Raw genomic sequence first — 27,359 nt, 5'->3', positions numbered from 1 at the left:
ATATTCCACACCAAACTCATCCAACCATGTCTTTTTGGATCTTGCTTTGTGCACTGGGGCACCCGCATGCTGGAATAGAAAAAGGATGACCTATACCCTGACTGGGTACACCCACAAAATCGTGCTTCCTTCTGTGGAGACACCAGTGGTTAACCCCTTTAGCGCTGGATGATACTAGCATTGGCAAGAGGAGGCTGGACCACAATACAATGGAGCCATGCTGGCAATGCGGCTAGCCAGAGCATAGCTGCAAAGCGCTAGTATTGTCCTGAAAAAGACAATAAGTTGTCATAGCAGCCCTCGTCAATCATCAGACAGAACTAATGTTGATGTGGAAAACACAAACTAGTCCACACTGTAGCTGGGAGTTCCAGAGCTGCAGCTCGGTAAACTCTGGTTCTAAGGATTGGTAATAAAACCAGGTTTCCCAAATGAGCTCCCTTTCTGTAACCACCTCCCATTGTGACCCACCCGCCACACAGTTCCATTGATTTTCTGCTAGGTCCTGGTCAGGCGAATGGAGCATTTACGGCCATCTAGAGCACCCATAGCCAGCTAGTCCATGGGAGTTGGTTAGGACAGGTTTTCTGGTCACCCTGTGCCCCCAATGAGTCTAAGGTGACTTAGACACAGGGGGACTGGACAGGCAAAGAGCCTCCCGAAGAACCCATCAGTGTACCTCCCAAACTCAAACCTACTCCCCATGCGTCCTCAGACTCAGGGGATTACCATGACAAGGACCTTCCCAAAACTGTTCCCACAAGGCTGGAAGCATAGCATTGTCCAAAATGTCTTGGTATGTTGTAGGGTAAGGCCCTTTTCTATTCCAGCCCCAGTGCACAAAGCAAGGTTCATAAAGACATCGTTGGATGTGTTTGGTGTGGAAGAATTTGACTGACCTGCACAGAGCCCTGACCTCAACCCCATCGAACATCTTTTGGATGGACTGGAAGGGAGGTCGTGAGCCAGGCCTTGTCATCCAACATCAGTGTCTGACCTCACAAATGCTCTACTGGATGAATGGGAAAAAAACCGACCAAAATCTTGTAGAAAGCCTTTCCAGAAGAGTGGAAGCTATTATAGCTGCAAAGGGGGACCAACTACATAATAATGTCTATGTTTTTAGAATGTGATGTCATAAAAGTCCCTGTTAGTAAATTATTCAGGTGTCACAATACTTTTGTCCATGTTGTTTATATGCTGTATTTTTATTGAACAATACCTGCCCATGTTGCTGGTGCACAGGGTGGAATTCTTTTTTCCTGGAGCGGCCGCAGGTCCTGCTCGAGTCCTGCTCTGGTATACTCAACCTCAGCCTGCCTTGACTAAGATTCTTACTTGCCCTACATTGTGGGTCCTTATCATGACACCTATACCTGGTGTGACAAACATATATGGGTTTGAAAGTACTGGAGCTATTTTTACGTCTTGTTTCCATGAGACTAAAGAGAGGATTCCGTAAAAAAAGCCCACATCTGCTCTACATATCTTAATATCGGTTTGCTTCAGTCAATGGTGACAAAATTAGCACCTTCACTGTGAACTGCAAGAACATTATTTTCATATACTGTATGCCGAGTGTTTAAAACATTAGGATTCATTAATAATTTTCTTAGCGCTAAACAGGCAATGTTTCACAGACAACACATCTGGGTCTAGTGTGCATACATATTCACAGCGAACACACAACTATGTGCTCCAGCGCATGTTAGCATAATGGCTGGGCCTAGGATTGAACTCCGTCACTCTAGCCTCATAAAGAGGTTAACAGGCCTTCACACTTACCGTATATTCCGGCGTATAAGACGACTTTTTAACCCCAAAAAATCTTCTTAAAAGTGGGGGGTCGTCTTATACGCCGGGTACTTACCAAGCCGGAGGTTCCCACGAAGCCACCAATCTCTCTAATCACTACGCGCCGGCTATTGATGCCGAGCGCAGGGATGCCGTCATGTCCCGGCGCCCGGCATCAATTGCCGGCGCGTAGTGATGAGGGAGCAGGGAAGCCGAGGTCTGAAGGGCCAGACCTCGGGCTTCCCGAGGTCTGGCACTTCAGACCTCGGCTTCCCTGCTCTCTAATCACTAGGCGCCGGCTATTGATGCCGAGCGCAGGGATGCCGTCATGTCCCGGCGCCCGGCATCAATTGCCGGCGCGTAGTGATGAGGGAGCAGGGAAGCCCGAGGTCTGGCACTTCAGACCTCGGCTTCCCTGCTCTCTAATCACTAGGCGCCGGCTATTGATGCCGAGCGCAGGGATGATGTCATGTCCCGGCGCTCGGCATCAATAGCCGGCGCCTAGTGATTAGAGAGCAGGGAAGCCGAGGTCTGAAGTGCCAGACCTCGGGCTCCCACAACTGGATGGAAGAAAGAAGACAGAAGATAAGGTAAGAGATGGGGAGAAGGGGAGAAAGGGGGGAGAAATATATATATATATATATACATATATACATATACATGTGTGTGTAAAGGCAGGGGTGTGTGGTGAGGGCAGTGTATAAATGTGTATGTATGGACAGGCATATGTGTAGATATATATATAGATATATATATTATATATATATCTGTGTGTGTGTGTGTGTGTGTGTAAGGGCAGTGCATGTATGTATATGTCAGCAAATCAACCAGCAAATCACCGGTAAGGTACATCGCTTGCCGTGATTGGCTGGTTGTTGTACGCTGGGTAGAGGGGTAGTCTTATACGGCGAGTATAGTCCAAACTCTATATTTGGACTGTAAAAGTTGGGGGTCGTCTTATACGCCCAGTCGTCTTATACGCCGGAATATACGGTAACTAGACAGGGCCCTGCTGATTGTTTTAATTAAGGTTAGGTGGAAACAAATAGAATTCAGCAAACAAAGCAATAACGGTATGTCAAATACATATATTAACAATTTTTTGAGACTACAGAAGCCTTCCTACTTTAGCATTTTCCCCCCAAAAAAATCAGGGCCGGAGAAAATGTAGTAAATAAAAAACTACATTCCTCGCTAAAAGGAGAGTTAGTGTTTCAATTCCTACTATTCTACTACTTTAATTATAGAGTACGACCTCTGGCAGGTTTCCCCAACAAGAATGCCTGAGCTGCCCCTTCATAATTCAATAGATGAGAAGACTTTGAAGAAATCTCATTGATTTAACTATACATTATACAAGGCAAGCAAAGTTATTCTTGCAGCAGAAGATTTCTGGGGTTGTAATGTATAGTAAAGACTCTCTTTTTTAGTAAATAGATCACATTGTGTAGTAGTTTATCTGAACATGATCTGTCCAGCATCTACTGCAGGTGATTAAGGACTTCTTTGTGCCAACTGATGAAGCTAAACCTAGGCAAATATTTACTTATTTTCTATTGATTATATATGTGTCAGGTTTTTGCTTATCACAATGTATAACTATATTTCAGTGGCTTTTGCACTGTGGGATACTAGCATGACTGAATATTTTTAAATATCAAGGTATAGTTCATTCTGGAGGGTTTGAACCAAACACAAGTGTGGCCCTTTCTTTAATTATCCAGTCTTGTTTCTCTTAGTCACTTGCACTTAGGGGCGCTCATGTAGGGTATAGATATAGGGAACAAGAATAAAAACAATGGTGATAGTTTTTGTTCTTGTTCCCTATATCTATACCCTATACAAGCGCCCATAAGTGGAAGTGATTTTATGTTTATCCGCATTCGGAAAGTGCTGTTTTAAGGTGGCAGCTGTGAAAGGGGAAGTATTATCTTAATTGTATACTAGTTGTATCACTATATCTTGTAAATACTGGTGCTCTTACCTCTTACTTTTTACCTTGTTTCTCTTAGTGACTGGCTGAATCTCTCCCTACAGCAGTAGACATGTTCATTAATCTCCGCCACCTGATGTGTCATACCTTCTCATTCAGATCAACATTGCTTTGCACCGAGGTCATCTGTTTAGAGGAAAGAGCTCTATCATTCCTATCTGCAACTACATTTGTGTTTCTGCATTCTGCATGTGCCTCAAAGTCTGTCTGAATCAAGTGACCTGGGTCTTTTGCTCAATATTATTTCTACTATAGAAATATTCAACCAAGCAACACTTCCAGTCATTAAGTTCCCCAAGTACACATGCTACATTACAGGGTTTTAGATCCCAGTCTCTCAATAAGCATGGTCACAAAGAAAAGGCATCAGGTGCTAACACTTTCCAAAGCGGAAAACTGTTTCAAAGCACCATTAACAGTGGAGAACACATCATTAGGATACTGTAGAGCTACAATATTATACATGTATCATTCATAATCAACACTCTCTAGTAAACAATGAGTGGTACACGTTGGGCCCCTTAGTACCAGTTGAGTATTGTTTAAACACGTCAGCCTACCCGAGAATTGTTGCTGACCATGTCCATCCCCTTATGACCATAGCGTACCAATCTTCTGATGGCTACTTCCATCAGGATAATGCACCATGTCACAAAGCTCACATAATCTCAAACTGGTTTCTTGGACATGTACTTCAATGACCTACACAGTCACCAGATGTCAATCCAATAGAGCACTTTTGGGATGTGGTGGAATGGGAGATTCGCATCATGGATGTGCAGCCAACAAATCTACATCAACTGCGCCATGCCATCATGTCCATGTGGACCAAAATCTCTGAGGAATGTTTCCAGCACCTCGTAGAAAGTATGCCACGAAGAATGAAGGCGGTTCTGAAGGCAAAAGGGGGTCCAACCCGGTACTAGCAAGGTGTACCTAATAAAGTGGCCAGTGAGTGTATATCTTAAGACACCAGTACAACTCATTACTTGATCTGCTCTTGTTCTTATATTAAAATGACAGTTATGCATGGTCAGCACCATAATCAACATATTTCACTCTCATGTCTGACAATAATAATTGCCCAGGAATCATGAGCTGCATCAATAAGTTTGTTGCTTGACCCTCCCTTGTCTTATATGCATATTATTGATCCTAGATATGCTTATGACAAGTACAGAATCTCTGCACATGTTCTTTCAACGTCTATTGAACATTGAGTAATAAATGTTCTTGCAGGCTTTTAATTGGAGGGCAGAAGGTTTTGATATTTTCCCATACTAGCAGTCTCACCTATACTATCCATTATAATTTTAAAAGAGATGCCTTTGTTCAGTGCTGGCAACCACCTTGGGGGGGGGTAACAACTTAATTTTGAAAAAATGGGTTATGGAGAATTGTGCACCCATATTTTCAATAACAAAAAATATGTCTGTCATTAATTTTGCTTTTAATATGAAAAACATTGAAGTAGAGGGTATCATCTAAGCTTCTGACATGACACAGAAAAATTATCTGTATTTATATTACCTTCTTATAAATTCCATGAAGGATCAAATAAAAAGAGTAACCAAGACCCCACTAACTCCACATTGACAGAGATCTGATGTCTAATGCCCAAGTAGTCTATGGCTACTTAAATATGCATTGTTTAAAAGATTGAAGAATAACAAAATAATAAAGCACTTACCTGAGGGAGAAGCTGAAGCTGCCCATACTCCTCTGTAATCCAACAGTTCTCACAACTGATTGGCTGCTAAAGGAAGGCACAGGAGCATGCTCTTGTTAGAGCCACAACCTTCACTAGCCAGTGATGGAGCCAACTAGCCTTAAGTATATCACACTGCAAGAAAAGTGTTCAGTCATATATATCTTGCATGGAGAATAAGGGGGTTACTAATGGACATTCTTTCCACCCTTCCTAAAGTATCTGACTCGGTTTTACATTCACGTTTTGTCTGGGAGGGGATGTTTTACTAAGTAAAAAGCTTTTCATAATAAATTACAATTATAGGCCTTCTGTAGCTTAAGAAGCATTGCCCAGTTACTCCTATTTTAGAACAGTTACGTATTTGGAAATATAAGGGCTACTGTTCAGTCTTGGGGTACTAAAAGTCAGTCAATTTGAGGTATAGAACAATTTAAATTGTTTCTGGGAATGCTTTTTAAAATGATAGGGGAGGTTAGCTGCTGTTATTCTAACCACAACAAAACCAACTTTGTAATCAATAAAGTTCCACACATGATACAATCAGACCAAACGGTTTAATTATTTTTATTGAGTATGACAAATTCTTACCAGAGTACAGCCCAAGGTTGGTATATGTGAAAAGGCATCCCTACAACCACAGCAAGGAATATTTTATTTCTAAGAACAAAGCGACAAAGCGGTTATTGCTTCACCGATGAGAATGATAAACAATGAGAAAAACAAATGGACCAAATTTCTCTTTTTCAACTAGTAAACAGACAGCTGGGCGTCAAGAATAGTTATGATGGGCTTGACATTATGAGTAACTGTTATAGTGGACAGTACTATAACGGTCTGACTCAAAAAAATTATATATTTTTTTTAATTTACAATTTAATGTGGTTGTTCCCAGCACGTCAGACATGACAACCCAGTAGTTGCTTGTTCTAAACAGTAAAGAAATAAAAATGTTAATAATACACTGCATTACACTGGAGCTCCCAGTACTGCATTAAAGCACACTGTCCAGGAACAGTTACTCCAATATAATCCCCAGATTTTGGCGCCGAGCATCAATTACTCATATCTTACATTTTAGTCAAAAGGCACCAGAGAAGCCAAACCCAAGGAGTACAGGGCAATGATCCCGCTTTGACACGGCAACTATTAGCCGTGTGACAGAAGGTGAGTGGTTAACGGAGAAGGCATTTCTACTCTATTTAACATGTTCACAAATAAGCCCAAACTCTGCATCGCCGACTAACAAGGAAACGAAAAAACATGTATGTAGACACACAATGACCAAACGTTTACCCCTCCGGCTACGTCATACCTGACTTAATCTGGCTACGCCCACCTTGCCAGAGCCCCTTGCGCACGACTCGTCTAATCGTTTAACTCGTACATATTTACTTACGACTCGTAAGTAAATATATACAAATTAAACGATTCGTATCGGTAAAGAAATTAAAAACCTCAAACGCCTCTCAGTTTGGAAATTAAACTTAAATGCCCACTTAAGGGAAGAGTACCGGAATCGACTTTCTCAAGTGTTTAGCACTCTTCATTTCTCAGCCCACACTAACGTCAAAAGCGCTCAATTCACGCGATCACGCGCCCTCCGAACCCGCCACAGAGCGGGCACGCGGACAGAGCTGTTGGGAGTTGTTGTCATGGATACAAAGGAGGTTGGAGAACCACGCCTCTCAAGAGTTGGATCACGCCTATTTAGCTTAAGTTGACTCCGTCCTTTCCGTGAGTCCACGCCTTTTCCCCTAACATAGCACCGCCCACTCGCGCGAGCGACATTTGCGCAGTTGGCTTTTCGCAAGGATGAGGTGGACCGCCTTCAAATACTTCCCCTAAAGTGGGCGCGGCGTTGAAATACGTCCATTTCATTGGCTCGGGTAACCACCGAGTCATTCTGGGACGTGTAGTTTTTCAGGTGACAGCAAACACCAAACGAACATTTCCTCCTAATGTGTGTATGTATGTATGTACGTACGTGTGTCTTCAGCGCACAACTAACAGCTGTGTACTGCATTGTCACCGAAACTCGAAAATCTGTGTGTAACTTGTACTGTTCACATCACACTCATAATCGTTGACTTGCACATGGCGCAGATTCTCGTAGATGGGTTAAATAACAGACCGTGGACACCAGTGGTAGTTACTTAGCCCACAGAGTGACGGGAAAGCGTACAGATCAGAGTCTCTGAGTGGCAGTTCTGATGATGATGATGATGGCTCCCTGTCCCTACTGCGCATGCTCTTGACCAGAGCTTAGCGACGAGGTGAATGTTTCCCCAAGTGTTCAGAACTATTATTTGTCTTTTCCACGTATTGTATGGGGGAGAATAAAGCATGTACGAGATTCACTGGGGCAAACACTGCGATCAAATACAAGCCCATCGGGTGTGGAGGTAGGAAGGGCACCTGTAAACCACCATCAATGCAGGAGCACAGAGCGAGTGGCCACATCGATCACCTTGGCCACAATGCGGGTACATTGTGACCGCTAATCCCAGCACCTCCCGCAGCACTTTCGTTTTTATTACCGGGATCGGTAAAACCACTTGCTCTTCCTGCCTGCTGCAGTTGCCAGTGTCTAGCCCCCACCTCTTTCCCCACCCCCCTTTACACACAGACTCACATCCCACAACCTCCTTTCACTGTCTTGTTCCCGAGTTGTGCAGGGAGACAGCCATTCAATCAGCTGCTGCTGCTAGACTTTTTTTTCCCTCCCCACCTTGAAGTCATATCAGCCTTGCACCTCTCTGCAAGCAACTCATCTCCTCGTAAACCTTCCCTTCGGCGAGCTTCATGCTAGACACACACGGGCTGTCATCCTCAGCCCCGATCTCCTTTGTTTTTGCCCCCTTTGCACTTCGTGTCACTGTAGACGCGTGTTTAGTGCATTTTTAGTTTTGGAGGTGGTTGGGGAGGGGGCATTTCTTTATTTCTTGAACAGGAGGGAGGGAGGGGGTGGTGCTGCTGCCGCCGCTGCTGCTTTGGCAAGTGCTTGCAGAGGACAGATCGTAGAACTGGCAGGAACCCGGTGGGTTTTGTGCTGGTCATAACAGCTGCACAGAATGTTAAACCCGGCTAACGGAGAGCACACTCACATGGTGAACTATGTAGAGGATTACCTGGACTCCATCGAATCCCTGCCATTCGACTTACAGAGAAATGTGTCCCTGATGAGGGAGATCGACGCCAAATACCAAGGTAAGATCTGTTGCCTCAGCATGCTGTGTCTTTGATCTTAAACCTAGGGTAACTTTCCACCCTCTTTTAGCTTTTGTATTTGTGATCGTCAGATCTCCACATTCTTGCCGTGTACCCCCCCCTTCTGCATTGTGTCCCCTGTCTGTGATCATCCCTCTCTACTACCGATCACAGACAAACCCTTGGCTTTTCTAGCCCATCGACCAACACAATACGAGTCTATTGTATTTTCATGTCAAATGTATGCAGTGTCGGGGGTACTTGTGCGTTTTGTGCAATGTTTAAGCTGCTTGTCATAGGGCGGAACAAAAGGTCCCCTTGCTCTCTTTTTTCACGAACAGCCCTTTCTGAGTGTACTATGGATGTGTAAAGAAATACAGAAAACACAGGGGGTCGTGGAGTCACCTGAAATAAACCCTTTGTCAGCTCTGCTACCTACAGGGGGAAAGCTTAGGGGGAGATGGAGGAGTGCATGTATTCCTTTATGTGTTTGAAGAGGTGGCTATCTGCTGTTGTTGTGTTGTAATCTCCGGGGCTGCTAAAAGGCAACAACACTGAGGAATGTACAGTCATCGGGATGGCTGTAGTAGTAACTGCTAGTAAGAAAAGGTTGTGCTGTAGTGGTGGGCAGGGTTTCCCTTTTTTCATTTTTCTCATTGTGATTGCTCTAATCTCATTGTAAAAAGAAGAAAAATACAACCCAGTTGCCTTGATCTCCTAATGTATTTATGTTGTTTAACAAACAGCTTCCACCCGCAGTGTAGCGACTGCAGTTGTCTTGTTCGCCCCCCTTCTCTCCTCTCCCGATCCATGTCGGTTTCCAGTTCCTGATCGGTGTGTGTTGTGATGCATCGTTTCCCGTGTATACATTTATCAGATGTGTTGAGTGCTTTTCTTGAGCAGTTGCTGCACTTCATGGTTTCTCCCACAGCTGGAGAGCTCTGCATTGTCCTACATAGGCGGAAAGTCAGCGGTACGTTTCCCACATCCCTCCCCGGTGGAAACAATCTGGGTGACAGGAACAGGCGGTGGACGTTACATAAAACACATCGGTTTAGTATGAAATGGGGGTGCTGTGACACACACTCCAGTAGACTAGTTGTTGTTGTGATGGGAAGTGTTACAATGGCACAGGCTGGTTTTGTTGATCAACCGGAGTGTGGACCCCGTGCCGACTGACACTTGATATATTTTGTCAGGGCCGCAGTGCGCTGCCTGCACCCCTCCTCCTCCTCCGCACCGAGTACCGGAGGAGGAGACACCGGAGACGGTCACTCGGTTACCTCACATCTGCTATCCTTTAACCTTGCTTTGTCGTTGGATTTTTGAAGCCACACTACAGCGGCTTGACCCGGTTCGATCTACTCGCTTTAACGCAGCAACTTTGTGGTTAAAGGACCGTCTGGCCAAGTGTAGAAGTGCCAATGGCGCACTTACTGGGTGTAATTAAACGTAAGCGAGCGGTGTCTGTAATATTTATTATTGATTCGGATGAATGCGGAAAGTACGAATAATGTTTATGAAAAGAGCGGGTATTTTGCTTTAGGAACACACACTCACAAATCAAACAGCGCCAGCCGCGCTTTAACCCGACTTGAGCACACACTCCATGTTTTATACTACGGGCCTACCTAACGTTCAATGAATGGCAACGCCTCTATGCTTCGATTGGTTGCTATACCTGGCTTTTGGAACGTCCCGGGCGCCGTCTGTTTTCTGATTTGTTGCATCTGTGTGACTCCGCCCTTCACAAGCAAGTTATCCGCCTCTACTTTTTTCATTTTGTCCACGCCCCTTTGGAGTGATTTAAATGTCTTTTCCCACCCGGTACTGCTGATAGGCTGTTGTTGGAATGTAGACGGTCATATTCTGGTTAGAGGCGTGTTTCACGAATAGCCACGCCTACTTAGGTGCTACCCAATAGGAATGCAGCTCTGTATTTACATTAGTCTATGCTAATGCTTTATCCTCCATCTTTGGTTTGGGCATGAGGCCGGCCTTTGATTCCGTGTTGGCGTATTAGTTTCGCACATTTATAGAACAGTCCATTTTATGGGTGCTGCTCTATATGACGCTTATTTTTACCTCTAAGTTGCCGCTGGTCATGACTGAACTAAGCATGGCTGCGTTTTTTCATAGGAGCCTCTGGTATGTTTTATTATTTTTTTGTGCCAACTGAGAATTTGACAGAATCGTATGTTAGTCTGCGGCCTTATAGTGTTGTTTTGTTTAATAAACGCACTGCAGATGGAAATTCGTCTTAAAGCACCGCCATTTCACATTGTCAATTTACCTAGATTAGGATCGGACATCCCTAGTGGTTCGGCCTTATGTATTGAGTTGTATAGCGCCGTCGTATTCCGCAGTGCTGTACAATAAGTAGTGCATCCTGACTTACAAACTGTAAAGGCCCTGTTCTAAGGAGCTTACGATCTACAAGGAGTTGGGGATATATTACTCACGAGGTACAAAAAGTGTGCTAACCCAAGTTGCCTAATGCGTAGATTTCAATTTCTGGTGAGCGTTTGCCCAAAGAGGATATCAAAAACACCTCTCTCCTTTGTGCCTTTGCATTGCGAATGGCAGTCTGGGCCAGGTAGATGGCAACCTTTTTGTACCAAGTTACAACTGCAGGCATCGGTCCATGCGATTAGGGTGGCGTCATAAGACTGGGTATCAGCATGTGAATCTGAGGCCAGAAAGACATAAACCTCTTCTATTCTGTGATACATTTCATGTAAAAAATATATTCTACCCTATCAATCAATTCCCTCTACCCGTCCAACTAACTAAGGGGGGGATCTGATTTTATGATGTCACATATGTATTATAACATATGATTATATTTAACCAATCCAGGACACAGAAAAGTAGTAGTAACAGCCTGAAAAACATCCATGAAGAACACGGGATGTTCCATTACCTCCTGTGTGCCAGTGAAATCTGCCTGCAGATCAGCAAATGCAAAGGGAATATGTTTAAGTTAATGATATATATTTCAGGTCATCCATGTGCGCCGCCAGCGCAGCAACCTCATCAAAAGGAGGTCTTTTGTGCCTGAAATCTAAAGTCCTATTGTATGCATTGACCTTGTGCCACCTTTCTGATCTGCATTGGGATTATAAAATTCCCAATGCTCCGCAAATATGCTGGGGGAGCACAAGCTGTGTTGGTGCTCATGATTCATTCAACACTTTTAACAAATTTACAAATCAGTTCTCCAGATTTCACAAAATCATAGTTTGCGTTGTGTAAATGTTACTTTTGTTTGGGTGAGGTAATGGATCTTACGGTACTAGGAAGGATGTTTCTAATGCTGCATTTGGTTACATTAAGATGAGCTTTAAGCAACATTGCCATACATCCTACCACCTATTGCAGTGATGGCGAATGCCAAGGCCTCTGTTGTGGCATGTGGCCAGGTTGCAGACTGACCAATTTATTTTTTAAATTGTACCCCCGCCAAGCATGTCAGCTATTGATGCTGAGCGCCGGAATATGATGTCTGTAGGAAGAGACCTTGTGCTCCCACGGTGGGCCATCCACGTGATGTAAAAAAAAAAAAAAAAAAACATCAGACCAGGCCACCTTCTTCCATTGCTCCGTGGTCCAGTTCTTATACTCACATACCCATCTGCAGCTACACAGCCCCATACGCAACAAACTGTGATGTTCTGACACCTTTCCATCAGAATCAGCATTCACTTTTTCAGCAATTTGAGCTACAGTAGCTCATCTGTTTGATTTGACCACAAGGGCCAGCCTTCTCCCCTAACGTGCATAAATGATCCTTGGCTGCCCATGACCCCTGTCCCCGTTCACCCCTTTTCCTTCCTTGGACCAGTTTTGATAGGCGCTGACTACTGCAGACCAGGAACACCCCACAAGAGCTGCAGTTTTGAAGATGCTCTGACCCGGTCAACTAGCCATCATAATTTGGCCCTTGTCAGCGTGGCTCAGATCCATACGATTGCCCATTTTTCCTGCTCCTAAGGCTTCAACTTTGAAGACAAACTGTTCACTTGCTGCCTAATATATCCCACCCACTTACAGGTGCCATCCTATAGATAGTAAGCTTGCAAGCAGGGCCCTCTAACGTATGTTTTTGTCTTAGTCTTTCGATATTCGTTCTATCATAAACCATTGAATGTATGTACTGCAATAAGCGCTATATACATAATAGATAACTGGTATAGAAAACTTCCCTGTGTTCCAGTTTCATTAAGAATATTTTTTTTCTTTCATTTTTTTTCTAAATTAGGCACATGGTGAGCAGTCTTTTCACTGGGTGCTGAAATAAATAGTTTTATTATGTATGTGAAATGGGCTGTAATAAATGTCTTACAATCTGCTTGCATGAATCCACCCTGATAAAACGTGTCAGATTTCACTAGCAGAGCATGTGTTTAAGAAATACACATCCTGGTCACGCTTAACCTCCGGTTTATTACTATTTGCCGTTACATTTTGAAAATGTTTTCTTATTTTAATAAACTGCAGATCTTATTACATCTAAATCCTTGGTAATGTTTTACAGTAATCTCTTATGGAAGGGGATAATCAATTTTGAAAGAACGTATTTTCTGGGAAAATAAATTTTTCATGCTTGGATAAATAAATCTTGGCTCTTTGGATCGGATAGGGTTACACCATTTTCTTTTAGAAATTCTGTTAAATCGGTTCACAACGCGATTGCGGGCATGAATATCCAGCCCTATCAGCAGCTGTATTGTAGTTTGTAATCTCTACCTGACCTTGTCACCTTGTACTCTCCTTCAACCTCCTATTAGAGTGTAAGCTTGCAAGAGCAGGACCTTCTTATATTGTTCCACTATGTCTTAAAGTGTGTTAATGTTATTGTCAATGTCCAGTTTCCACCTTTTGTAGCTGCTCTACAGAACTTACTGACATTCTATTAATAAAATGTAACAAACGTGTAAGAGAACCTTATGGCACAAAAAAGACCTGGTAAACTCTCTTTGTTCACATTTAAGAAAGCAATATAGTAAACCATAGATTTATACAAAAGGTACATTTTGGAGAATCATTGTGTGTCAATAAAAGAGGAACTTTACTTACCATTCGCCTATCCCACTGTTTTCTCTTGTTGGCAGTATCTATAACATGCAGTCTGTTAAACCCACCACCCAATTTGAATGGTTTCTTGTAGTAATTTTTGTATAGCATGTAACTTTTTGTATAGCATGTTTCTAGATTTACATAATTTCTGATTGAGACATCTAGTGGAAGATGATGTATTTGGGATTTATGTAAGCCTTTCTTTGTTTAACATACTTTTTTTTTTATTGTTGTAGATATCCTGAAAGAACTGGATGACTATTATGAAAAATACAAGCGTGAATCAGATGCAATACAAAAGAGGCGACTCCTCCAGTTTATCCAAAGAGCTCTTATTCGGAGTCAGGAGTTGGGTGATGACAAAATTCAAATAGTCAGTCAAATGGTGGAGTTGGTTGAGAACCGGACAAGACAAGTGGACAGTCATGTGGAACTGTTTGAAACATGCCAGGACTTAAATGACAGCACTAGTAACAGCAGCAAAAATAACCAGGAAAAGTCCAAAAATGAGGCTGTTTCTCAGACTGAAAAACCAAGCAATAAGAGATCAAGAAGACAAAGGAACAATGAGAACCGAGAAAATGCGACCATCAATCATGACCATGATGACCTCACTTCAGGTACACCCAAGGAGAAGAAGGCGAAAACAGCAAAGAAGAAAAAGAGATCTAAAGCTAAAGCAGAACGAGAGGCATCCCCCGCAGACCTTCCCATTGATCCTAATGAGCCAACGTATTGTTTGTGTAACCAAGTTTCTTATGGTGAAATGATTGGTTGCGATAACGAAGAATGTCCAATTGAGTGGTTTCACTTTTCTTGTGTTGGACTCAACCATAAACCAAAGGGGAAATGGTACTGCCCTGAATGCAGAGGGGAGAATGAGAAGACCATGGGCAAGGCTCTTGAGAAATCTAAAAAGGACAGAGCATACAATAGGTAGTTTTATAGAGGATTATCAAAGGGATGGGGGGAAAAATAAAACATATTTATTGTCCGAATCACCTTGTGATGGTGAAAGGATTGCTAATTGTATATCTTTTTTTAAAAAAAAGAGAAAACCGCTTGGTGTGACCCATTCTTATCACAGTGATAGCAATAACACCTTTCTTGAAAATGTGGCAAAAGAACCATTTATGAGCTAAGCTGATCACCTTTAGTTTCAAAATGTCCCATGCATCTTTCCATATTCCTATACTTTAGGGTGCACTGAGATCAAAGAACTATTATTAATCATGGTGAGTCACAAAATGTTGACTTTGAAAGCACTATGTCCATCAGAATATATGTGTTTTGGGGTTTTTACTGGCCCTCACCACTTGGCAAAGATGCTTTTTCAAGACATTTGCAAAAGTCATCCTGTAAATGTTTTTCTTCTGTTAATTGTCCTTTCAGTGGCAATGGAATGGCTTAATGATAAAACAAAAAATGAAGCAGATCGAATGCTCCAAAAAAAAAAAAAAAGAAAATGTGCAGATTGTAGTCCAACAGTTGACAACTGAACACCTTAAATACAGAGGAATATTTTTTAAGAGAAATGTAATGGGTTACATTTTACGTGGCAAATATTTTATACTGTATTCTGGCCTCTTGACCAAAGGAGGTCATTTTAAAACAACTGATTAATTTTTTTGTATAGAACCAGATAGTTGGTTTAGTACGTTTCACACAAATCAAGCTTTATAACGTGACATTTTGTTTGGAGCAATCCTTATTTGTATAAATGTACATTTTAAGTGGAATTGCACTTAATGTATTATAATTGGAAATGCAGCCAAATGCCATTGTATATCCAGTGTGCATTTCCTTCTGTATGTATGAACACTTGTACAGCTGTGATACTTTAAAATAAATGACAGATCTATGGCAAATCATTGGGGTTTTGGATTTTCTTGTATTCTATTTTAATTTGTGTAATTGAGTTTTTCAATAGCAGGTTTGATTTACGTTTACAGAAACAAAGTATTTTAGCACAGCACAGAAGAGTTTCAATAGTGCTGATAACCCATCTGTGCTTGAACAAGTTCTGATCCGACGTCAGACCAGTGTTTTAATGTACCGGTAAGTGACATCTGTAGGGTTCAGAGATGGTGGTAGATAAATATTCATTATAGCGGACCTAATTGCAGGATAAACAGCATCGGTAAACTACAATAAAAATTGTGTCCTGCTATGTAACTTTTATAGTACCTCAAATATATCTTGTGTATTTGGCATTGTCCGCCAATTCTATCCAAATATTGCTCTACGTTACATAACTCATAGTGGCTTATTGTTATTTACAAGAACACCTTTTAATTCTGAATGTGATAGGGAATATATGATTTCAATATATATGACTCGTTCATCTTCCGCTTTTATAAAGATCATTTTGAGAAAGAGGTAGGTAGGAGTAATAAAATTGATTTATTGGCTTGAATTAAGCCTTTAGTAACGCATATATACCATTTGCATTCGCAAAGCAGATTATACATCCACTAATAAGAAATACATAAGCAATGTTACCAAGCAGAGTCTCATGTCTGCCCAAGGTTAGAATACCTTATTACACTTCTTGGGTCATTGACATAACAACAGTAAACAGTTAACTCATTAAATCGATAAAAGTGAAATCATGACGAGCAGGATATAGAAGTATTTTAGTTTCATTGAACGGTATGTAGTATTCGAGAAGTCTCCAGAAAGAGGATTGAGAAGATGCCATTGGCATGCTCACAAGCATGAGGAAGAAAGCTGGCGTTAAACAACTGGATTTAGTACTGTGGTTACTCTCCCCAAACCAAACAAGATGACTCAAAGGGCACAATGCAGAATGCCCAATGAGGTAAAAAAAAAAACACTAAAGTAACAGATAAAGGCCTGAAGGATTTTTTGGAACTGGTTAACATCTCTGTTCATGAGTCTACCATGCACAAAAGATTGAACAGGCATAGCAAGACACCACAGAAGAAGCCGCTGTTCTTCAAAAACAGTGCTACATTCCCAAAGTTTGCCAAATAGGCACTCCACAATGCTAATGGGAAAATGTTTTGTGGACTGAAGAAACTAAGGTTTAATTGTTTGGGAAGAACAGGCAGAACTAGTATGCCAGCTGAATCTCGGTAGAAGCTGATTGATGCAGCAGGACAATGGCTTTAAAGTCAAAGTTTATCTACTACAGAATAGCTTAAAAAGAAAATCCACCAGGTCCGCTGATTTGCAGTTACGGGAAGGGCTTGTTTGAGGTTATTGCTGCCAAATGAGGTTTGACAACTTATTAAATCTAAGGGTTCACTTACTTTTTTCACCAGCGCTGTGAATGTTTAACGAGTATGTTCAATAAAGGCATTGATTGTTCGTCTATACTTGTGAGTTAGATGTACATCAGATCCCATTTTATGAACAATGAATGCAGAAAACCAGGTAATTCTAAAGGGCTAATTTACTTTTCTTGTCACTGTATCTGTAGGTCAATGTCTGGAAGCAGAGTGGCATATAAGGGGATAAAAGGCATATTAGGCAGAGTGACAAATATGGGTAAATAAGGCATATCTAGAGGGCAGAGTGGCATAAAGGGGGTTAAAAGGCATATTAGGGAGGCAGAGTAACAAATATGGGTGAATAAGGCATATCTAGGGAGCAGAGTGGCATAAAGGGGGTTAAAAGGCATATCAGGGAGGCGGAGTGTCATATAGGGGGTTGAAAGGCATACCAGGGAGGCAGAGTGCCATATAGGGGTGTATAAGGCATATCAGGGGAGACGGCGTGGCATATATGGGAGTACAAGGCATATCTGGGGGCAGATTGGCAAATATGGGGTTAAAAGGCATATTAGAGAGGCAGAGTGGCATATAGGGGGTTAAAAGGCATATCAGGGAGGTAGATGTGCATAACTGGGGGGTAGAAAGGCAAATAAAATGAGATAAAAAACAAAACAGTCATTTTATTCCATCATAGTTTTTATTAAATAAGAAAAAAAAGTTTACATGTGAAATACCGTATTTGCTCGATTATAAGACGACCCCGATTATAAGACGACCCCCCAAAATCAAAATATTAATTTAGGAAAAAAACAAAAAGCCTGAATATAAGACGACCCTATAGGAAAAAAGTTTTACCAGTAAATATTAATTCATGTAAATTATTTTTTCATGTTTAATAAAAGCTATGAGTGAGAAAAATATATTTTTTAAATTTCCTTTTATTTGCCAACCTGCCCCCCCCAGTTATGCCACTCTGCCCCCAGAAATGCTTTATACCCCCCTATTTGCCACTCTGCCTCATGATATGCCTTATACCCCTATATGCCACTCTGGCATATAGGGGGTTAAAAGGCATATCATGGGGCTGAGTGGCATATAGGGGGTTAAAATGCATTTCTGGAGGTATATAGGCATATCATGGGGCTGAGTGGCATATAGGGGGTTAAAATGCATTTCTGGAGGTCCAGAAATGCATTTTAACCCCCTATATGCCACTCAGCCCCATGATATGCCTTTTAACCCAGCATGTACTGGCTGCCTTGGCTTGATAGGAGTGTGATTGCTGTTAGCAGTTTGATATATATATATATATATATATATATATATATATATATATATCAAACTGCTAACAGCAATCACACTCCTATCAAGCCAAGGCAGCCAGTACATGCTGGAACCTGGGGATGATAGTAGTGGGATTACAGCCTCCCTATGCCATGCTACAACCCCCACCCCCCTTACACATCCATGCTATCACACACAAACACATTTAAATACTCATTCATTCCATTAATCACACATACTTCACACATTAAACACACATTAATCACACATACTTACCCAAAAACCCTCCCCCACCCCCTTACCTGAACTGCAGATCTCTCACTCGAAGACTTCTGCAGGGGACCGGCTGTAGAGCAACTTCTCTGGCCCCGCCCCCAGAGGAGGGAGGGGGAGATAGAGCTCTGTGAGGACGCTGCAAGCTTCCTGTCCTCCTGCTTCTAACAGAAGAGACGCTGCTCGCGACCGGTAAGCAGCATGGCCCCAGCAGACATTTTTTGGGGGGTCTGAGAAGACGACCCCGATTATAAGACGAGGGGTATTTTTCAGAGCATTTGCTCTGGAAAAAACCTCGTCTTATAATCGAGCAAATACGGTAATATTTATAGTCAGGCTTCCCCTCCCCCTAAATTAATATTCAAATTTTGGGGGGTCATCTTATAATCAGGGTGGTCTTATAACCGAGCAAATTCGGCAATGATGGAACTTTTTACTATATAGCAGTGCTTTGCGTGCTGGGGGGCATGGCACATTTTTTCCCTGGGAGCTAGAGCAATTTTCATAGTTTTGCTATAATTATTTTTAAGTGACAACTTTATAAACAGCTAAATATAAATACAAGAATAGGCTGCTTGACAAAAAAGTACATCACAGATTGTTTTAATACATGCAGCCATCTACATACAAGGAGTGACGGTAAAATAAACAAACACACACAATACATACCACTATCATGCAAGTGAAAATAGAGTAGATCCCCCACAACATTTCAGTAGCACCAGCCATAAGTGGGAACTCACCAGGTGAAGCACTGCTTTCCTTATTTTCTGGGTCACTATGTTCTTTTTCTGGGGTATGAGAATGGTGTTTAACCAAGCCCACTCACCACTTAATTCCCTTCCCACTCCCATTGCATTTTGTACTAATATAGGCTAGCTACATCACAAAGTCAATTCCCCACATGAGAGACAGCTCTGTGAAATTCCCAGGTGCGCCCCCGATAACGTTTGTAAAAGGTGAATCTACCCTGCTAAACTATGACACATTGTGTTACATGTGATCATGCTTATTATTGACTATAATGTAATGCAATATGGTAGGGCTGCAACAACTAATCAATAAAATCGATAATAATCGATAATGATCGATGTTGCCATCAAATTTCGATAATCGGTTAGTAGAATGCTCTGAAAAAATACCTTTTGTCTTATAATAGAGGTCGAATACTAACACTAAGATCCAGATCCCCCGCAGCGCTGCAGGGGACCCGGATCCTCCTCTCTGACAGCCGGTAGGCCTCTATGCAATGCGTGCAGACAACCTCCGCTACTGTCCTCCACTTCCGCCGGGGCTTCTATGACAGAGCACCAGTGTGACGTGACCTTCCGGTGCTCCACCATAGAAGCCCCGGCGGAAGTATCGGCCAGCACAGCGGAGGAGGTCTGAGCGCAGTTCGCTGGCTGCCAGAGAGGAGGATCCACCGCAGCGCTGCAGGATACCCGGATCATTCTCTCTAGCAGCCGGTGGGCGTCTGTGGATGCGTGGAGACAAACCCGCTACTGCCGGCACTTCCACTGGGGCTTCTATGATGGAGCACCCGGTCATAGAAGCTCCAGCAAAAGTGCTGGACAGAAGCAGAGGTTGCCCCTACTAGACACCAAGGAGTCTGGAGCACCAAGGAGTCTAGGGGGTGCATATCAAGGGCACAGTGGTATATAGAGGGTTATGTGGCATATCAGGGGGCAGAGTGGCATATCAGGGGCAGAGTGGCAAATCAGGGGGGTTAAAGTGGCAAATATGGGGTTATAAGGCATATCAGGGGGACACAGTGGCATATAACGGGTATAAGACATATTTGGGGGGGCAGAGTGGCATATTTGGGGGGCAGAGTGGCACATCTGGCGTATAAGGCATATCAGAGGGCACTATGGCATATACTATACTTACACAATTCACTATACTTATTCAGTATCCGCGATCATGGATGAGTATGTTCATCATGTAGTCATCATTTTTGTATTAATACACACATGAAAAATAAAAAACATTCTAATTAAATCTATTTTATCAAAGCAAATTATCTTGCAAATTGACAATATTGAGAGGTCAAATATCAGAGTTTCTCAAAAAATAGTTTGTACAGTATTTTTTTTTCAATCTATATAGCAATTAAGTGTTCACAGCATGAAGAACACACATTTCTCATCTGTGAATATGATCTGTATACGGTCATGATGTACCAAAAAGGTTAGACTGCTAGAACGTACGGACCATGACAACTGGCTTGTCAGATGACCTCCGGTCAATCAGTGATGTTTGTAAAACCTCAGTCATCAATGATCTAGCATGCCTCTGAATGGCACACTGCAGGAGACAGGGCTGCCAGACACTGGGACTCTAAGAGAAAATTACTACAATTTCTTCTGACAAGGAAAGATTGCTGGGAAAATCAAAGAGTATGGTGCTGTACTCACTTTCAGAAACTCTCTGCTGGGGATGAGAGATCCAGCAAGAGCCCTTTCACTCAGTCTCCACACATCTACTGGGCCCGTCAACTTAATGTGAGTGCACCAACGCTCCACCAGGGGCACCAAGGACAAATTTGACACCCAACTATATATGATCATCACCAGGTTATCCAAAGAAGAGCAGTTGATACTACTGGGGACTTCAATGCCAGGGTGGGCGCCGACCACGGCCCTTGGCAATCCTGTCTTGGAAAGTTTGACATTGGGAAAATTAATAAAAATGGGCAGAGACTTCTGGAACTATGCTCATAACAAAACCTCAGCATTAATAACTCATTCTTCCAGACAAAGCCTCTATCTTGGAGACACCCCTGCTCTAAGCACTGGTACCAACTCAACCTGATAATCATCAACTGTCTGCCTTGAAGTGCGTCCTGCTTACTCACACCTTCCACAGCTCTGATTGCAACACTTATCATTCACTGGTGTGCAGCAAAATGAAGCTTCAGCCCAAGAAAACTACTTCTGCAGTACACAGGGTAAAGCCCATATCGATGTAAGCAAGATCGTGCTCTAGTTCTCCTAATGGCTGTACCAAGGAGAGATAAGATCACATCAGGGACACAATACACAGCACAACCATGAAAGTCTTTGGGAAGAAGCAAAACAAATATCAAGTTTAAGGCCATCTCTGCTACACACATACAGCCATAGAAGAATGCTATGTTGCTCACTTGGAGTACAAGCATTCCCCCCAGGCAGAAGACTCTGCAAGCGTAGAGGCTAAGAGGTTAGCAAAGCAGTGTGAAAATGACTACTGGCTCCAAGTCTGCTAGAGGATTCAGCTTTCAGCTGCCCCTGGAATCATCAGGGGGGATGTATAATGGCATCAGGAAGGCCATATGACCCACAAAGAAGTTGACTGTGCCACTGAAGTATGCAACTAATACAGGGGAATTTCTCTTCTGACTGTTGTGGGCAAAGTGTTTTGTATGAGTTATCCTGATCAGACTGCAAAAGATTATTGATTGACACACTCTTATTCACAGAAGAGTGGAGGCTATTATAGCCACAAAGTAGGGGCCAACTCCATATTAATGCACATGGTTTTGGAATGGGATGTCCAGCAAGGTCATACAGGGGTGATGGCCAGGTGCCCGCATACTTTTGGTCATACAGTGTATTTCTAGGAACTGCATTTCTGACACTTGTCATCAGATGGCAGTAGTTTTCTATTTTTCCAATGGTTATTTATACTTTGTTCTTGTATGAATATATTTGTTTTATATTCTTTCATTCTCTAGATCCCACACCCCCTATGTATCTTCTTTAACCCTTTTGTGACCAGGGGATTTATAACCCCTGTCTCATTATGACTGGAGCATTTTTTGCCATTTGACTGTATTTTGGTTGAGTTGTGATTCCCCTTTTTCATGTTTTGCGTACTCATTTTTAATTTTATGTTCTTTCTTTTCACTTTGATCTACATTACATCTGATAACAAAGTGACCTGCATTTCTGAGGGTGAGGGTCTGGATAGATCTTCTGACCATTATTTACTTCACCATTGTTTTAGGTGGTTTCAGGCATCCAAAGCATGTGTTATAGGCATACCTGGGAACTTCTGAGCTCCGGCTACCCGGAGCCTTCCCTTGCAGGACACGGCCAGGACTGCCCACTGACGTCAGCAGAAAAACACCCCCATTTAAGGGGAAAATGGGCAGGGAGCAGGGCATGTCAAGAAGCGGAGAAGGTATAGGAGGTATAGGCATACCTGGGAACTCTCAGGTCTCACCCTGAGACTCAAAACTCCAGGTTGAGGGAGCAGCATTGTGACATGCCCTACTCCCTGTCCATTTCCTCCTTAAACAGTGCTGTGTCCCGCAACATCAGCAGAAATGGCCGCCATCAGTGGGGCCTCCCACGACATCAGCAGACCGCCCACTGAGGTCAGCGTGAATTCCTGTCTGCATTCCGCAAGGAAAAAGAGGGGGTTCCCGGGTAGCCAGAGCCTTAAAGTTCCCAGATATATTTATAGGATGTAATTGTATGTCCTATGGTCATGTATGTCCTATGGTCATTAATTAAGTTGGATGTGCAAAATAGTCACCTTGCAGACATACAGGCCTGATGAACCAGGTATCTCAAGCCACCTAGTGGCTTCCTTACACAAAACGATATTGGCATAATTATATTGACATACTTGAAGCCCCTCTAAAATACTTGATGGGTATACCAAATTGAGAAACTATGCTGTACAAGATAAGAGCTTCAAAATACACTATATGACTAAAAGTATGTGGACACCTGACTACAGTGGTGTATTTACCTTTTGGGTCCGCCCTTGGGCAGCCCCCCCAACCACTCCCCTCTCTGTGGTCAGCATCTCCAGTACAACAAAAGGCACTATGCGCCTTTAAGGAACCGCACTTATGCCGTTCTACCACCAATGTTTGTCTTTGGAGATGCCTGCCTATGTGCTTGATTTATTACACCCGTTAGCAATGGGTGTGGCTGAATCACCTAAGCTCAATCATTAGGAGCGGTGTCCACACATTTGGACAAGAGCTGAATTTGGAAAAGTGTGAGGTTTTATTTAAGATTATATGGTGGGTGGCTGATTAGATGGGTAAGAAATGACATGGGTAGTTGCCCAATGAAGGCCTTAAGAATGACTTGTTACAATTAATAACTTCTACATAGTCTTACCTGCAAATATAAGGAAGAGTTGCCAGGGGGTTTTAAGGAAAATTGTAGAAAACTGTGGAACCGTGGAACGAGGGGCACCAAAGAAGGAAAAAAGGAGACAGGAGTTCTGTTTTTACTCAAAAAATGGATACAGATAAATCTACAATTAAAGCAAGGATCTAGTCTATTGTTTGGTCCTGAAAAAAATCTGAAAATGTTGTAGTGTCCAGAGTAGCCGTCTTGCACACCATGCAAATACCTGGTGGGGTAGCTGGCCAACAGCACACCATGTTCCCAGATTTCCTAGCTATGGGCAGCAGGTACAAACAAGGACTAACCAGACCTCAATGGTTACATATTGCAAATGTTTTGGGCAAAGCACATTTTTTTGTTATTATTTTTTATTTAACTAGGAGCACATAAGTATGTTTTATGCAGCTGTTTCCTCAAGTGTGGTTAAAAAAATATGCATTTTTCAAAAAGAAATTGCAATTTCACTGTATAAATAATAATAAAAAAAAACCCTCACAATGTAACATCCTCCAAGTTTAGAAAAAACCCACATGCATAGGTATATAATGTTTATGGGACATTACAGAGTATAAATTGGGACAAAACCAACAAATACAAGTGTTTTCTTATCCATTCTAATAAATAGATTTTGGGGCTTTAAGAAAGCATATTTATAGTGTATAAGTAAGAATACATTTCTTATATTTGTATAAATTAGATCCTTGGGGACATTAATTTATGTAGATTATAGCCTTTTCACTAGATTACGTAATTTTATTTATCGATAATTATCTATTATCTTAAAAGCAAACATATACTAAAAAGAAAATTAAGAAATCTATTATTAGGACATAAATGTAGTTTAAATAGAAGAAGCCAGGAGTTTTTATGGACCTGTGTAATTTGTCTTTTTCTTTTTACACGAAGCTATTTGAGTCTCTACTTCCTGAAGTTAATGTGTGTGACAGAATGACCTGTCATACAGGGCCCCAAGGTACTCAGAGATGGCTCCAGCCTGGCTCTCATACAAAGATAGCACAGGTAGGAACTCCATTGTTTAACTAATCCCAATAATAGGATTGCTGCCAGGGGAATTAAAGGTTGGGTTGTATACATGTATCTGTTTATCTATGTTAATGCAGTTCTGTGGATATATGAGGCTATGTTTCACAAAATGTTAATTCTTGCTGTACTCAATTCAAGGTAGTTGGGTCTACTTTTTGGGTACACATAGCAGGGTTCCAAGTTGTCCATGCTGACTGGTGCTGGGAGTGATTTTGGGGACAACATGAGGATACATCTGGGTGATCCCTGGGAGTGACTACAGCTCTCTTGGTGAACCCGTTACAATGTGTTAATTGCATGGTTTGTGTTATTAGCATAGTGTAGGTATATTTATCTTCCTAACACACTTATACACACACATATATACTCAAACACACAAATATCCATGCTAACAAACACTTATATACTTCCTCACTCATTCCCTTACCCTCTCACTTTCACTAACTCCTTTACCTTGAACTTTCTTTCTGGCGGGTTCACTTAACATTGTGTTGCCTAACCCTTACCTGTGTGAGCCAGCTCTTTTTGATTAATTTTGCATCCTCTCTGCTGCCTGCAGAAAGATTCATTCATCGTTTCATACTAACAAAGAGATTTGAAGATATTTCTGGTTTCAAAGAATCCTACCATCAAAGGTGTGTTTTTGAAAATAAAAAAAAAAAGTATTTGTAACACTATTATTAATGCTTAATAAAGTTTAACATTCTCAATACCCTTCAACAAGCTACCGCTATCTTAAAAACGTCAATTCTCACAAGAACAAAAGTGCTCTTAACTCGTTATCTATATATGCCCATTATATATATATATATATATATATATATATATATATATATATACTCATTCCATAAATACATTTTACTTCTCACACCTAAAGCCTCGTCGTGGAGTTCCAATGATCATGAGAACGGTGAGGACTCAGAACTACATGGGAGAATCTCGTCAATGATCTCAAGAAAGCTGGGACCATAGTCACCAAGAAAACAATTGGTAAAACACTACGCCGTGAAGGACTGAAATTATGCAGCACCCGCAAGGTCCTCCTGCTCAAGAAAGCACATGTACAGGCCCATCTGAAGTTTTCCAATTAACTGAACAACTGGGTGAAAGTGTTGTGGTCAGATGAGACCAAAATCGAGCTATTTGGCATCAACTCAACTCAACGTGTTGGGAGGAAGAATGCTGCTTATGACCCCAAGAACACCATCCCACCGTCAAACATGGAGGTGGAAACATTATGCATTAGGTGTGTTTTTCTGCTAAGGGAACAGGACAACTTCACCCAATCAAAGGGATGATGGATGGGGGCATGTACCATCAAATCTTGGGTGAGAACCTCCTTCCCTCAGCCAGGGCATTGGAAATGGGTCGTGGCTGGGTATTCCAGCATGACAATGACCCAAAACACACGGCCAAGGCAACAAAGAAGTGGCTCAAGGAGAAGCACATTAAGGTCCTGGAGTCGCCTAGCCAGTCTCCAGACCTTAATCCCATAGAAAGTCTGTGGAGGGAGCTGAAGGTTCGAGTTGCCAAACGTCAGCCTCAAAAACCGTAATGACTTGGAGAGGATCTCCAAACATGAGTGGGACAAAATCTCTTAGATGTGTGCAAACCTGGTGACCAACTACAAGAAACTGACCTCTGTGATTGCCAACAAGGGTTTTGCCAGCAGGTGCCAAGTCATGTTTTGCAAAGGGGTCAAATACTTATTTCACTGAATAAAATGCAAACCAATTTATAACTTTTTTGAAACGCATTATTCTGGCTAAAATCACAGACTGATCATGTCTTTATCAGTGGGCGAACATACAAAATCAGCAGGGGATCAAATAATAGTTTCCTTCACTATATAAAGGTTTAATGAGATGTGAATGAATTAAATTTAAGCATGTTAATGCATTTTAACGCAAACTTTAATATATTAATAATTTGTCAGCTATTGGATACCAACTCAAAACCATGCACTTTTTTCTTCAACTCTGCAGAGACCACTGAATAAAAAAAATATTTATAACACTTCTAAAACTGAGGCCTCACCATAATTACAATGCACTCAAACGCATAGGGTTACTGCACTGTGAAAGTAATGCCAGCAGTAATGGCAGACTCTGGTCGAAGGCAAGCACTGTTAACATGAATGAATGAAGCACTGTTAACATGAATGATGTTTTGATTTGTGTCTTTTCCCCAGATATATATATATATATAGATATATATATAGATATATCTATATATATATATATATATATATATATATATATATATATATATATATCTAACGCCATTAAGCATCAAGTGATCATTAAATATGAACGATCACAGATCCAATGCTGAAAACTCATCGCCTATAAAATGCCTGTTTGTGGCATTGGATCAGGCAGCTGTTTGGCCTCCAGGTACTAGGATCAGCCCTGTTTTAAAATACTGATCATATTAATATCTATTAACCAGACGGCAGTAGCATTGAACAGGGTAAGTCAGGGGAGGATACCAATTGCAAAGATTTGCATTCTATCTAAAGTATATTGTATTCCTATTAAGTGCATAACAGACCAAATCAGGAAGATGATTCATGAGTCGTGGAAAGTTTTGCCTGCCAGGTT

General features: G+C 41.9%; 1 protein-coding gene across 1 annotated transcript; it reads left to right on the top strand.

Moving 5' to 3' along the window:
- Window positions 1–8,204: 8,204 nt before the first annotated feature.
- On the top strand, window positions 8,205–15,652 carry ING1 (inhibitor of growth family member 1). Its single transcript, XM_053455257.1, has 2 exons — window positions 8,205–8,705; window positions 14,021–15,652. Exons 1-2 carry the CDS (start codon window positions 8,570–8,572, stop codon window positions 14,722–14,724), a joined length of 840 nt encoding a protein of 279 aa, XP_053311232.1. The 5' UTR covers window positions 8,205–8,569; the 3' UTR covers window positions 14,725–15,652.
- Window positions 15,653–27,359: the final 11,707 nt, after the last annotated feature.

The sequence above is a fragment of the Spea bombifrons genome, chromosome 2, assembly GCF_027358695.1.
Source record: "Spea bombifrons isolate aSpeBom1 chromosome 2, aSpeBom1.2.pri, whole genome shotgun sequence".
Classification (NCBI taxonomy): Eukaryota; Metazoa; Chordata; class Amphibia; order Anura; family Pelobatidae; genus Spea; species Spea bombifrons.
The sequence above is the reverse complement of the archived record's forward strand: the minus strand, read 5'-3'. Positions and strand labels throughout refer to the sequence as shown.

What these genes read in the sequence shown, in the direction of transcription:
- ING1 (XM_053455257.1), top strand. Translation starts at nt 8,570, where the DNA reads ATGTTAAACCCGGCTAACGGAGAGCACACTCACATGGTGAACTATGTA. An exon ending in GATCGACGCCAAATACCAAG is followed by an intron (nt 8,706 to 14,020) that starts GTAAGATCTGTT and finishes TTATTGTTGTAG; the next exon opens with ATATCCTGAAAGAACTGGAT.